The sequence below is a fragment of the Myotis nattereri genome (assembly GCF_964212035.1).
Source record: "Myotis nattereri genome assembly, chromosome: 1".
In the NCBI taxonomy this organism is placed as follows: domain Eukaryota; kingdom Metazoa; phylum Chordata; class Mammalia; order Chiroptera; family Vespertilionidae; genus Myotis; species Myotis nattereri.
This window is the reverse complement of record NC_138075.1, coordinates 93,471,685-93,484,803: the sequence shown is the minus strand read 5'-3', so window position 1 is coordinate 93,484,803 and position 13,119 is coordinate 93,471,685. Positions and strand designations below refer to the sequence as shown.

At 40.3% G+C, this 13,119-nt stretch overlaps 1 protein-coding gene across 1 annotated transcript in view; it reads right to left on the bottom strand.

Annotated features, from left to right (window-relative positions):
- BEND7 (BEN domain containing 7) overlaps window positions 1–13,119 on the bottom strand; it is a gene marked incomplete at its 3' end in the record, with an annotated part of 76,854 nt that overhangs the window by 21,908 nt on the left and 41,827 nt on the right. The window contains exon 6 of the mRNA XM_081099245.1: window positions 9,571–9,796. Coding sequence (XP_080955371.1) covers window positions 9,571–9,796 — 226 coding nt within the window. The remainder of the gene's footprint in view (window positions 1–9,570; window positions 9,797–13,119) is intronic.

The window sequence follows — 13,119 nt, the reverse complement described above, 5'->3', positions numbered from 1 at the left end:
TGATTGGCTGCCTCCTGCACACCCCCTACTGGGGATTGAGCCCACAACCCTGGCATGTGCCATGACTGGGAATTGAACTATGACCTCCTGGCTCATAGGTCGATGCTCAACCACTGAGCTACACTGTCTGGGCATCCCTCCTGTATTTCTTACTCATTACTTCTGTGAGTGGCTGTTTTATATGCCAAGGAATAAGCAAATCAAATATAGAACATGGACTCTGCCCCATAGAAGCTTACAGTCTTGGAAAGACAAGATGTCCAAACACAACTAGGATGACCATGTATTTTGATTTATTCAGTTGGAAATGCCTATTTTCCTAGTGAAATGATTAACAGCATCATTTTCACCTCTCAAAAGTGTCCCGGTTTGGTAAACAAATTATATAGCCATCCTCCATATAAGCCACCGATAGCAAAGCAATTTAATCAAGACTTATTTGCTGGACTATGTACAAGTAAGGTACAATAGAAATGTGGAGAAAGGGGAAATCAATGCAGTCTAGGGTACCTGGGGGAAAGTCTCATGGTAGAAGTAGTGACTTGGGCTGGACCATAAAGAATGAGTTGGATTTGTCTACAAAGAGAGGTGAGAATTGTAGCCCTGGGAATACAGCCTAACTCCAAGTCTCAAATGAGTATGTGATGCTTGAGGAGTAGTGTCAACGCTGGGCTGTTCACCTGGTAGTTCCAAGAAGAGAGCAATCAAGTTATGTGAAGTCTGGAAAAGGCCCAAGTTTGGGCTTGATTTAGTGGGCAAAGAGGAGTTCAGTAGGCAAAGGTCACAAAGTTTTGTTCCACAAATGTTACTTGGCTCTTAGTTTACAGTATGGTTTGGAAGGGGAAAATGAAGGGCAGAGAGGATATTTAGAGTGTTTTATGGTGATGGATGTTGATTAGACATACTGTGGTGATCATTTTGCAATATACACAAATACCAAGTCACGTCATACACCTGAAACTAATGTAATGTTATAAGTCAATTATATCTCAAAAAAAAAAACTGTTTTGCAGAACTTCAGGGACAAGGTGATGCACAGCTGGACTAGGGAGGTGTGAGAGAAGCTGAAGAGTAATGAATGAGCAAGGAAGGACACAGAGAATTGACAGGGCAGAGTTATTAAGCGGGATTAGCAGTAAAGGGGAAAAAAGGCATTGATGCTGATTCTGAGCTTTCAAATTTACGAAGTAGGAGAATGTTGATGTCTTTGTCAAAAAGAATGTGGTTGCAAGGGGGCGTTAGTGTCAGAAGCCCCATCCACCTTTCAGGTGATGCAGTGTGTGTGTGAGTAAGAAGGACCACCCACACCAGTTCCTTGGAAAGAGGCCAGGACAGGCCGCAAGCCCCGTGATGAAGTTGGAATGTCCTGCATGTCTTAGTCTTCACTGTCAACCATCGCATTTACTCCTCTCTTCTGTCTACATTTCTAATTGGGATTTGTCCCCAATTAGTTGCAGCTAACAAGCTGATTTAACATAGTGCACGTGGTGATAAAGAGGTGTGGGGAAGGATTTACTTAAGCTAACCAATACTGAATTTACCTGTGCCAACGGGCAGGGCTGATAAGGGGATGCTAACTAAGGTTCTGAGTAAAACCAGGAGTTGGCCTTGGAGAGGTATCAAAATCTAACCAAGAGCCAGATGCAAGAAAGAACCTGGAAATGCAGTCAATGTAACAGAAGATGTGACTGTAAGGCAGTCAGTGGGAAAACCTGACTAATTCTAAGAGGCAGCAACTCTCTCTTGTAGGTGTTTTTAAGCTGACAGATGCAGCCGCACTTGCTCTTATTCAAAGATGTCTTTAAGGCAGCCAAAATCGATTCAACTGTCAGTTCAATATTAAATGGAGGGCTATGGATTTTTAAGGGGTTTCTTTAAGAGCAGCTGACATATATCCTTATTTTTTTTTTCTTTTTGTGAGTTCATCATTAGCCCATAGTACTACAGTGACTACAAACATCCCCTAATCATTTGCATATGCACCTTTAGGGCAAAAAAATAAGCAAAGTTCAGTTCTTGAGTCTCTCAGATTTTTGATGCATACCTTGTATGAGATAGCCAGTAATTGTTCATGGAATGGAAACATTTGCCAGATTAATGGTACCAACTATAGGTCCAGGAGAAAAGCTATAAAGAATGTTATCTGGCCAATTCTAGACATACTACACAATTCTGCTTCCCTGCAATGAAAAAGAAAGTAAGAGACATGTGGCATTACCTTAAGATGCTGGTGAGCATCTGAGATCAGCCAAACAATTCAGGGATTTAAAGAAAAAGGAGATGGGCTGTGCAGAAAACACTGCTTTCTATGTTCATGGCCATGGCTAGCCCATATGGTGCCATTCAGAAAGGTGTTCCTTTCTTAGGACATTTTGCTGGCATCTGCCAGAAAACTGTCATAATAAATTTGCAAGCCAACTATGTCAATAACGGGAAGGGTGCCGTAATGTGCAATGCAGTCATGCTGGCCCTGTCCTCCAAGCTACAGAAATGGCTATCTCTCTCTCTTTTTGTTAATTCCCCCTCTGCCCCTCGCCCCCCAGGATATCTTTTCCATTGATTTTTAGATAGAGTGAAAGGGAGGAAGGGAAGTGAGAAGGGAGGGAGAGAGAAAGAGAGAGAAGCATCGATGTGAGAGAGACACATCAACTGGTTGCCTCCCTCACATGCCCCAACTGGGGCTGGGGATCAAACCTGCAAATGTGCCCTTGACCAGGAACTGAACCTGAGACTCTCCGGTGAGCAGGCCGACGCTCTAACCACTGAGCCAAACCCACGAGGGCAGAAACATCTCTCTTTTGACAGAAAGCTGTTTTTGTCAGCTCTGACCGCGGTGTTAAAACCCAGGTTTTGTAAGAATGCAGTAAATGGGAATCAAGTTGAATCCTTGTAAATTAATCCACAACTGGATCCCATCCATTATATGACAGGCTAAAGAAAGATCAAGAAAAGCCATATCCTTCTTCTTAACAAGTTTCTCCACATTTCCATTTGCTCCTTATGTACCAAGAAGATGGAGCTATAACTTTGAGGAAGATAAGATTCCTTTTCTGGGTTTAGGGAAAGCCAGTGACAAAGCAGGGACAACCTTTTGACTTGCTGTGGCCCTAATCCCAAGGGTCTGATTCATTAGGTCTGGGATGGGGCCTAGGAAACTTTCAGAAGCAACTTTAAGAAGCACAGCTCTGGTTGAAAATCCCTGGGTATAAACTGCATTTGCATCCATTCACTGGTATTTATACTCACGAATTTAAACATCTGAAGGTAAACAGTTGCTGAGGACTCAAGCTCTATCACTAAGAACAGACTTTAAGCAGTTCTGGGGCAAAAGGCTTTCACCCAATGCTTTATTTAATTTAAGCTTCATAAACTTATCCTGTGGTTAAGCCTTTTTCATTTCCTTTGCATTTGATACACTGCTCCTCCTTTACGGTCTAGTTTAGATGCCACTCATTCCTGAGGTCTTCTCCTGAGGGATTTACATCCTCTATGCTTTCCTCTCCTTCCGCACTGGGCACCTGCATGTTATTTTCCTACCTGCAAGTATGCTCCTGTGTTATGGCTCACTGATGACCGCCTAGAGAATACACATTCCTGAAGGTCAGGGGCCACGTCCGGTTTGCCTTTATGCCACCAGTTCCTCACTCACAGTGCGCGGACAGTACACTTTAGTGTTGTGACAGAAATTTCATGCCTGCTGAGGATTTTTGAGTTTGCAAGGTCAATGAAAGTACTGCCAACACTTTGGTGTTTTCAAGACACATCCAGTATTGGGAAAGCAGCAAAGACCATGCCTTCTGTAGCACACTGTTTGGTGGAGAAACTTGGTTTCAAATGTGCAATCAGGGAGACTGGCGGAGAACTGGCCTATAGTGGAGACTACATTTTTTTTCAAGGCTGCAATGATAAGGCCATAAGGAAAACAACATGGCATTTGTTTGGTGATTCGTCCGTTCAAGTTGTGCTGACGTCTGGAACGCCTTCCTTCCAGCATGGTGAAGCAGGCAGTCCCAGTCAAGGCCTGGAGAGGCACTGCGGACAAGTCTGAAGCCAGGACCCTTTGTGACATGACAGAAAAAATAATTTTAAGCCCCAGAGGTTCAAAGGATGAGGGCCGCTGACACATGCTATTTTTCCATTTGCTCCAGGAGAGAAGTGGGGCAGCCTTCAGAAAATGGGGTGCCCTTAAGGAACAGCGTAAGGAAGAGTTTCACAGGAAGGCTATCGCATGCTGCCCGAATGGGCTGTTAGGATCAGGAGCTGGGGTGGCACTGCTTCTCCTGGGTGGTCTGGACACCCGTTGTCAGTCACCTGCAGCTGCTTGTTCAAAAGTCAGATTTCTGGGGCACCTATGAAACCACTCTCTGAGTGTGCGACCTAAAAATCTGAATTTTGAACCAATTCCTCAGGTAATGCTGATGCACACTAGAATATGAAAGCTGCTGTGAAGGGATTGGACATATGCTCTTCATATAGAATGGCCAAGAGTCAACATCACATCTCTGTCACTGGGCCACACGAAAAGTGGGAAGATAAAAACAACCACCACCATTGGGCAGGAGTTATAAACAGAGCTGAGAGACAAGCTATGTGCCTGATGTCATTATACTAGTACATCGTTATATATGATTTTGTTGTTATATACTAGGCAGCTCTATCCTTTTTGAAGCTGATCTGATAGGTAAGAATATGAGCAGATAGATGAGTTGACAATGATTATTCATCTTCCAAAAGGATTTTTGAATTAAAGCGTTCATCAATGGGTTCCAACTGCCAAACAACTAAACTAGAATTTACTTTACATCCTTTGAAAGACTACTTAGATGCAGTGTGACTTACAAGCTTTTCTTTGTGGTTCTGTGTCCGAGGGTGCATACACAGCAATTGACTGGTTGTTTTAAATCAGTAATATGACAGTCTTCTAGTGAAATTTCTAAAGAATCCAAAATGCTAAATTTTAAGATAGAAATTTAAAATTGGGATACCTTTGTTTCTTTTCAAATACTCCTAAAAGGAATGAAACATGCTAGACAGTGGCTTTAGGGTCAGAGAAACCTGGGCTTAAATTCTGGCTCTACCAGCTGTTTAAGTTAATTAAAGTAAGTTTAATTTCTCAGGGTCTTAGTTTCCTCTCCTGTAAGTGAGAATGAAATCAACATTGTAAGGATATTCAAATGCAAGCTGATACTTCCACCTCGTTCTTACTGATAGTTCTGAGAAAACCCAGAAGCTACTATCAAGAAATAACAAGTCAGACGTAAACTATACCCCAACCAAATTAATTGAGGTCTATGTGAGATAAGATAGAAAACAGCTATTCACTTTTCTCGATTAAATCCAAGGAAATGAACGATAGGCAGTAAAAATAAAAAAGAAAGGTATGTCATTCTAAAATGACAAATATGGACCCTCTAAGTCTTTGAGAGAGGCTGAAATGAAATGAGAGGTTTTGGTGGTCAGTTCAGCAGAGCCAATGAAGGGGGAAGTGAAATGTAGTTAGTTTGTTCTTATCCTATATAATAAAACACTAATATGCAAATCAACCAAACAGTTGCTATGACGCGCACTGACCATCAGGGGGAAGATGCTCAATGCAGGAGCTGCCCCCAGCCCGAAGGCCCCAGGCCAGCTAAGGTGGGTGCCAGTGGGACCCCCACACTCCTGATCGCCCCACAGAGGGAGGCAACTGATGGTGGCAGGGGCGGAGGTGGGGGGTTGGGGGCGGGGCCAGCCAGTGAGTAGGCCGGCACCACCCCAGATCACCCCACCAGTCGCCCCACAGATTGGCCCTGATCGCCGGTCAGGCCTAGGGACCCTACCCATGCACAAACGTTGTGCATCGGGCCTCTAGTCTAGTCAGAAGCACATTTCAGTTTTGGAGTACACCATCCAAGGAGTGCTCCCTCCCAGGGCTGCTCTGAGGCCTGGTGTGTGCCTTGGCAGACCATCACACTGACCGCTCCCCAGGAGAACAGCAGTGTGTATAGCAGGTGTGCGTTGCCTAGAGTAAAATGAAGAGCAGTTGACCAGTTCTTTAACTTGACAAGCATATGTAATTTCCTTTGAATGTAAGAGGATTTAAGAATCTAATGTAGTTTGATACTAATAAAACTTTCTCAGCTAATGTCTATGAAGCTGAACTAAAAATCATAACCCACGTTCTAAAAATGGCTTTGCGGTAACTGTATTTTCTGCAGAGCATTCAGAGATCCAATGATTCCATCACTATTTAGGTGGCTCTAACTCATGGTCTCCTGGTAAATGATATCAAGAATCAGATGGTCTTCAGCAGGTACAGCATGAAGTGAGAAGAGCGTAACTGGGCACTAACCCTCCACTTAATAAGAGCATATGTTGAGCTCAAAGTGTTCAGGTGTACTGCTCATTAAGGATCCTTGGGTCATACCTATAAATGAATTTTTAATGAATTACCAATATCTATTAGCCACCATAAAACAGATGAGACTATGTGAAAAAATGTGATCTCTACAAAGAGGATTCTATTTTATTTTCAAGGTACTGTCATGGGGATTTTAATTATCACTACAGAGAGCTCTGTATTTATTGCACAATAAATTCTTTTATTTTTCAGTCCATTCCTGTTCCTATTTATAAGCATTTTAGAGGTTTCCATCCACTTCTTTTCCCGTTGCTACCTTAGCCAACCTAATCACTTTGAAACAAAACCCAGACTCCACTGTTATTTTTACTTCTCAGCTTTTATAAAATCTACCAGTCTTCGTATATTCCTAGGTTGTAGGACGTTTCACATTAACACAGTATTGGTGCATTATCTCAAAAGACAGAGAAAGGAAGACTGAATAATATTTGCAAAATCTTTTCAAAGTCTGTGGTAGACAGCAGTAGTAACACAAGTAGCCTTGTCACTGTTATATATAAAGAAATGATTTTTCACTTTCCCAGTTTGCTCAGGTTCAAAAGACCTGGGTTAGGGAAATAAATTTTTCTTTTTCTCTCTACTAATAGCAAGAAAAACTGAATATAATTATTCTAAAAGACCTTCAATTAATAGCTACCTCCAAAAATCACTTTATATTACAATATGTAGGCTAATAAACTTTTAAAGTATAATATGCAAAGGAAAAAAGTATTAGGGAATTAAGAGAAATGTATTCAAATTTATATTTAATTTTGGTTTCTTTTTTTTTTTTTTTTGCTTTCATGACAATTTATTAACTGGTAGAAATTTATAACAATGTTTTAATGCTGATCATTACAAATGAGCTGTGAGAAGACATAAAGATACATGTTGAGTGCTACACCCAATAGGTCAATAAATTTAGGCTAAAGTCAAGATGAAAAAGAAAATCCTTTCTATCCACTCACCCAATGTGTATTTTCAGAAACCCTACTCTGTACAAAGCTCAGTAAAGTGCCACAAGTAATAAAAAATATTTAAGACAAAGCTTGTCCTTAAGATACTTACAAGAAATGATCAGAATCAATCAGGTGAGAATGCTGACCAGTAAGTACAAAGAAAATGTTCTTATAAGAAAGACAAACTATAATGCATTCATACTTTAAATAAAGATTCTAGGAAAGTACACAGTAACCTCTGCAGAGTGAAATTATGGAGGCCTTTCAGCTTTCCATACGTTTTTTATGGTTTGGAATTTTTACAAGCATGTATTATTTTTGTAATCAGGAAAAAAACAAAAGAAAAATGTTTCTGAATAAACACTGCAAGGAAACAAGTGAATATACAATATTTGTTGACTTAGGTTGTTGGTGGTTTATGGGTAGATTTCTACCTATTTCATATTTACTTTGTTGTTCTAAAAGAATTTTAATGCAGATTTAATTCAGTAATATAAGAAGTGTATAGAAACTTTAAGTTCTTTGATTTGAATAACTTTTATTATGCAAAGGGAGCAGAAACCTCATTGCCATATTTATTTCTAGCTAAAGAGTCAGGCTGTGAAGAAAATTAAGGCATCTTCTCTATTTCTGTTTATAATACACATTTTTAAACTACTGTGTGATGTCCAGTTAGCTTGAAAACAGTAGTATAACCCATTTTAGTCTACTTGTAATGATATATTTCATCACCATCTATTTATTATTAGGGTAACTCTTCTATTGTTAAATTGGAACATGGTCATTTATGTTTCCCCAATTTCCAAACACTTTCATAATCTTAATATACTGTCCCCCCAAAAAAAGAAAATTAACACAAATCCTGGCTGCGTGTCAGCGTGTTTCAGAGCTTCAGCCACGGAGAGCAGCACCAGCCGTGGCCTTCCTGTCTCCCGCAGCCACATTAAACCTTCGCCTCCTCAAGCCCGGTCACCACGGGCCATTCCCAAAGCCTGCAATCTTTTTAGTGTCACTTCAGGCCGAATCCTTCTTTTCAGAAATGACACCGACTGTGATATCTCTGTGGTTTTTCTTACTTAGTACAACTCAACTATCACTTTTAAGTGAAAAAAATTCTGTTGGAGAATGAAAAATTTTCTGTTAATGAAGGCTTTTGTCCTTCTGGCCATGAACAAAAGGTGTCTGGAACTTGCTGACTCCATTTAAAAATCATATTACTTTGTGAAGCTCATTGTAGGTTTCCAAGTATCCTTAAGTACTATTAAATTAACTTGCTCATTTTGTAGAATAACGGGTCCAGGGGTGGGGAGGAAAGGGCCTCTGCATCCAGTCCCAGTCCATAAGCCAAAAATGTAGGAACTAAGGCAGCGATTCTAGTAATCATTAAGGCCTGATGCACAATTTCATTTTCATTGTAGTTGTGTTTATAGTTGAGAATTCATTTACATTCCTTTAAAAAATAACACCTATGTACTTCTATTACCTAAAATAACATTTATCAGAGCCCTAAGCAAGAACATTTTAAAATTAAGAAAGAGGTCTAGGATCTGGATCTGGATCTGGATATAAACGAGTATCGACTCATACAGGCACCTGCATGGCTATTGTAATGCGGTGGAATTCAGACACATGTTCACAGGGGCTGACGGGAAGACACCCATGATCTTCTTTGCATGTACCTGGCATGGCTCCATGTCACAAAGCCAGGAGAGCAGAGGAGACCAGGAGTGTGTAGAGATGCACAGGGTTTGGTTTCACAGTGGGTTCATTTACATTTAAAATGTCTTTGGAAGCAATGACCTTCTAAAAGCAACTTCTGACCTTTGGAGACAACTGTTTTACTTTATTTTCAAAAAAACATCATAGCTTTATTCTTATTTACAATTAAAAATTTAAGTTGAAATTTGATGACGTTCTTAGAAATTACTGAGAGGAAAAATATCTTCATTTTAAAAATCGATTAAGAATCAACTTCTTTTTAGTTCTGCAGCAGATTACACTAGTTCTTAAATTGTTATTTTAACAGATGAACATCACTAGAACATTACCAAATTCTAGTGGTATTTAGAGTGGTGAGTTACAGAGCTCACGCTCAAAAGCCATGCCAGTGGGTAAACTGCCGACGGCCTATTAAATGAGCCTCCACTTAGTCTACTACAATTTCAGCTGCATCTTTATGGAACGAAACAAAGCTCAACAAAGAACCCATAAAATGAAATGATGCAGACCAACCTTTTATTGCACCCACAATATTTTGGTCTAGTCCTTTCCGGTTGTCATTGAGTCCTCTTTTCCTCTTCCCATTGGGTAAGGAGTTAGCCAAAGTCTTGTCATCAAAAAACGCACACACCAGTTTTCTAAACAGAAGGCTTCCTGAGCGAGTGTAGTTTGACAATATAGAGTCCAGCTGAGATTTAGGCATAAACACATCAAAGCCTTCAGCAAGTTGCACTTCTGGCTACCAAAAGAACATAAATATTTTATTAAAAGCAAGATTTGAAGCATTTGACTTTGGGCATATGTGCAACAAATAAACATTACTAGCCATTACAATGTCCACAGCCTATGAACCACACAGTCTCATCTCAGCTTTGTGTGTATTTGCAATTTACAAAACCAATTCCTAGTTATAATTCACAAAACAAGATGCTTTAATTTCAATGTTAAGTCTTGTCAAAAGCAATGGAAGGAGTACACTGAAAAAGCATTCTTGTCTTTAGATTTAGCCAAGGGAAAGCTGGGTAATCACAAATCATATAATTCTAGAACTACAGGGGACTTGAGACTTCTGGGTGAAACATCCTCATTTTTTAAATGAAGGAACTCAGGCCCAAATGACTTAAAAATAATTTAAATATACTCAGTGCCTTACAGTTGACAGATCACTTTCTCCTCCATGAGACAACTGAATTTCATTTGCTTAAGGACACAAATAAGAGACTCTCCCACAGGTCCCATGCTCTTTGTACTAGGCCAGTATTTCTAGCTACAGAACCATGTTATTTCTCTCCAATGAAAACTCATGTAAACTAATATATGAAATAAATGTAAATGATAGACAGGTGCCCCAGGCAGTTTAAATCTACCCAACCCCTAGTTTTGGAGGAATGTGAAGCTATACCCAGAGCACCAATGGAAAATGAGTGCATCAGTCACACTGCTTCCCTGTCAGGGATTTCGTGACTGGGGCACTGGACTGGAAGATCTGTAAGGTGCCTTTCAACGTAGACTCTACTGAATATGCTCAGACACTAATAACACATTCTCTGCCACCACAACATGAATGTTCACAACTCGCCTTTCATCTTTCCACACCCGGTTCACATCATTTCCTTTTCAAAATCTTTCCTAACTCCTTCCTGCCCAAGGAGGTGGCTGTGTGTTCTTTGTCACCACTAATGATCTGACATGCTTATATAATTGTAATTATTACACTGTATTAAAATTATTTACTGGACTATGGTCCTTCCTGGTGCGTGGAACTCCGACTTTGTATCTGTAGGGCTTGGCACATAGTAAGCACTCAATAAATTCTTGTCTAATAGATAAAAACTCAGTCATAATCTGTTGGTCATAACATGACTTTAAAATAGTAACTTTAATATGAAGAAATGCAACTGGTAAACTTTCATTTAAAAAAAGGTCAGAAGGAAATCTCACTTAAGATATATTAGAAAAGCTTATTCTCAGTTATCATATTTATTACTTTGCAAACCTGGCACTACTTTAGATTTTTCTAAATCATACTAGAAACACGAGGATTTGGGATTAGTTTTTCTCCTGGAGAGAAAAATAGGAATTATTATGTTTGTTTGTCCTATTGCTTTTCAAAAGGCCTAGCACATTATGGTCAGAGCACAGAGGGAGCAGAGAAGGGCTTAAATTATTCAGATGGCACGGGAAGGAGTTTGGGTTCTGCCCCTCCCGAATGGAATTCCCGACTGGGTCGTCCAGAAAGACATCTCATTTCTCAGCTTCACTCTGCCATTCAACGTTTGGTCTCTGAATGCTTAGTAAATATCACTATGAAAACAGTGCTGTCAGACTGTTTCCCGACTTTTGCATCTTGCTTCCGGTAAAGGTCAGCAGAGGAGGCAGATGGGAGCTGGGGCTGGACCCCGACTCCTAGAGCAGAAGCTGGCACACCCCAGGCACCTGGAGCATATTTGTCAAATGATTCAATGTAGAAATATTAGGGTTGAGAGAACTTTATCACCATAATCTCAGAAGAAGTTTTGCTCATAAGCAGAATTTTATTTTGCACATTCTATGGCTGCATTTAGACCTTAAATTCTAAATGAACTGATTGCAGATTTTTGCTAAGTGCTTCTGTATCATTTGAAAGCCATGAAAAAAAGAAAACAAAAGAATCCTTGCCTACTTTGTAGAAATAACTACTCCCAAATATTTGAGGGTCTAGGGAGAAATAGACGCTCTTAAATTTGCAAGAGGGAATGGAAAGATGCCGACCTGTCTCATCCCCATAACTCTGAAACCATCACAGGCTCTGAACACTCAGCCACCTGACCTCTGGGACTCCCAGGACCTCCTCCGTGACTGTGACTCATCTTGTAGGACTTGGTTTCCTAGCCGCCAGGCAGAACTAGCCCCTCCCTTCTTCGCGCACTTACAGTGTTTCCTATGAGTTCCGTTTATGGCCCTTCCCACACTGCATTCATCTAGTTGGGAGTTTGTGTTTCTCATCAGACTGTGCACTCTTTCGTATTCAGAGTGCCAACCCCCCATTAGTGCCTGATAGATATTTGCCAGAACACACAAAAAGCTATGTAGAAATTCATTCAATGTGCCTAGTATTTAGCAATTTTTTATTCCTGTATAAATGAAGAAGTGGGTTTGAAAGTTTGAGTCGTGGTCCAGTATCCCAGTCTTTTCCTAAAAGTATCTGCGCTAACTCAGAGCAGAGAACCCAGAGAACAGAGACCTGCCTGAATCAGTATCTATTTATTGAGCACCCTCCGTGTGTAAGGAGTTTAAGGTCGGACTCAGCAGATGAGACACACACACAAATACCTACCATGCAAAGTAGAAAGTGGTAAGTGCTACATATGAGAGAGGTACAGATAATTAGGAAGCATCTGACTGGTGAGGAGTGAAGGGGTACAGGAGGGACAGGATAGCATTTCATCAGGCCCTGGATATAGGATTTAGGAGGCAGAGATGCGGTTGCTGATTCTGCCATCTGCTGTGAGTCCTAACTCTAAATAGCTGGAAGTTTCTATGGAGCCAAGAGACTCCCTGTGAGATCATAATAGTATTTTGATTTCTGAGACACTATCCCAAAACAGAAGTTGTCAAAGCTTCCTGTTCCACTTTCTACTGCCAAAAAAAAATGTTTTTTTTACAGCATTCTTTCCAGATCAAGGAACATGAACTCGCCCAGTTATGCACCCTGTATAAGGGAGTCAGTTTTATTAGTTGAGGCAGCAGCCAGAGCAGAGGTGACAAATCTCTGCCCCCTTCTTGCTTTTCAGGTCCTTTCTCTTAGGCAGATTTCTTAGCTGGTGGTGAATGAGCACTAACATTATATCTACAATGCAACACAATCAAACCAATTTCTTAAAAATAGCTTCACTTTCTGAGATAACGAAGAAAAGATCATCTCAAATTTTCACATGAAACCTTTTTATTTTCTCCATTTTATAAATATAACCACACAGTGGATTACTACCATCTCATGACCCACATCTTTGTATATATATTTAAAAACAGGCTAAACTCTTTAATTGTATCTTTGAATCTCTTTTTTGTTTACTGTCTCTG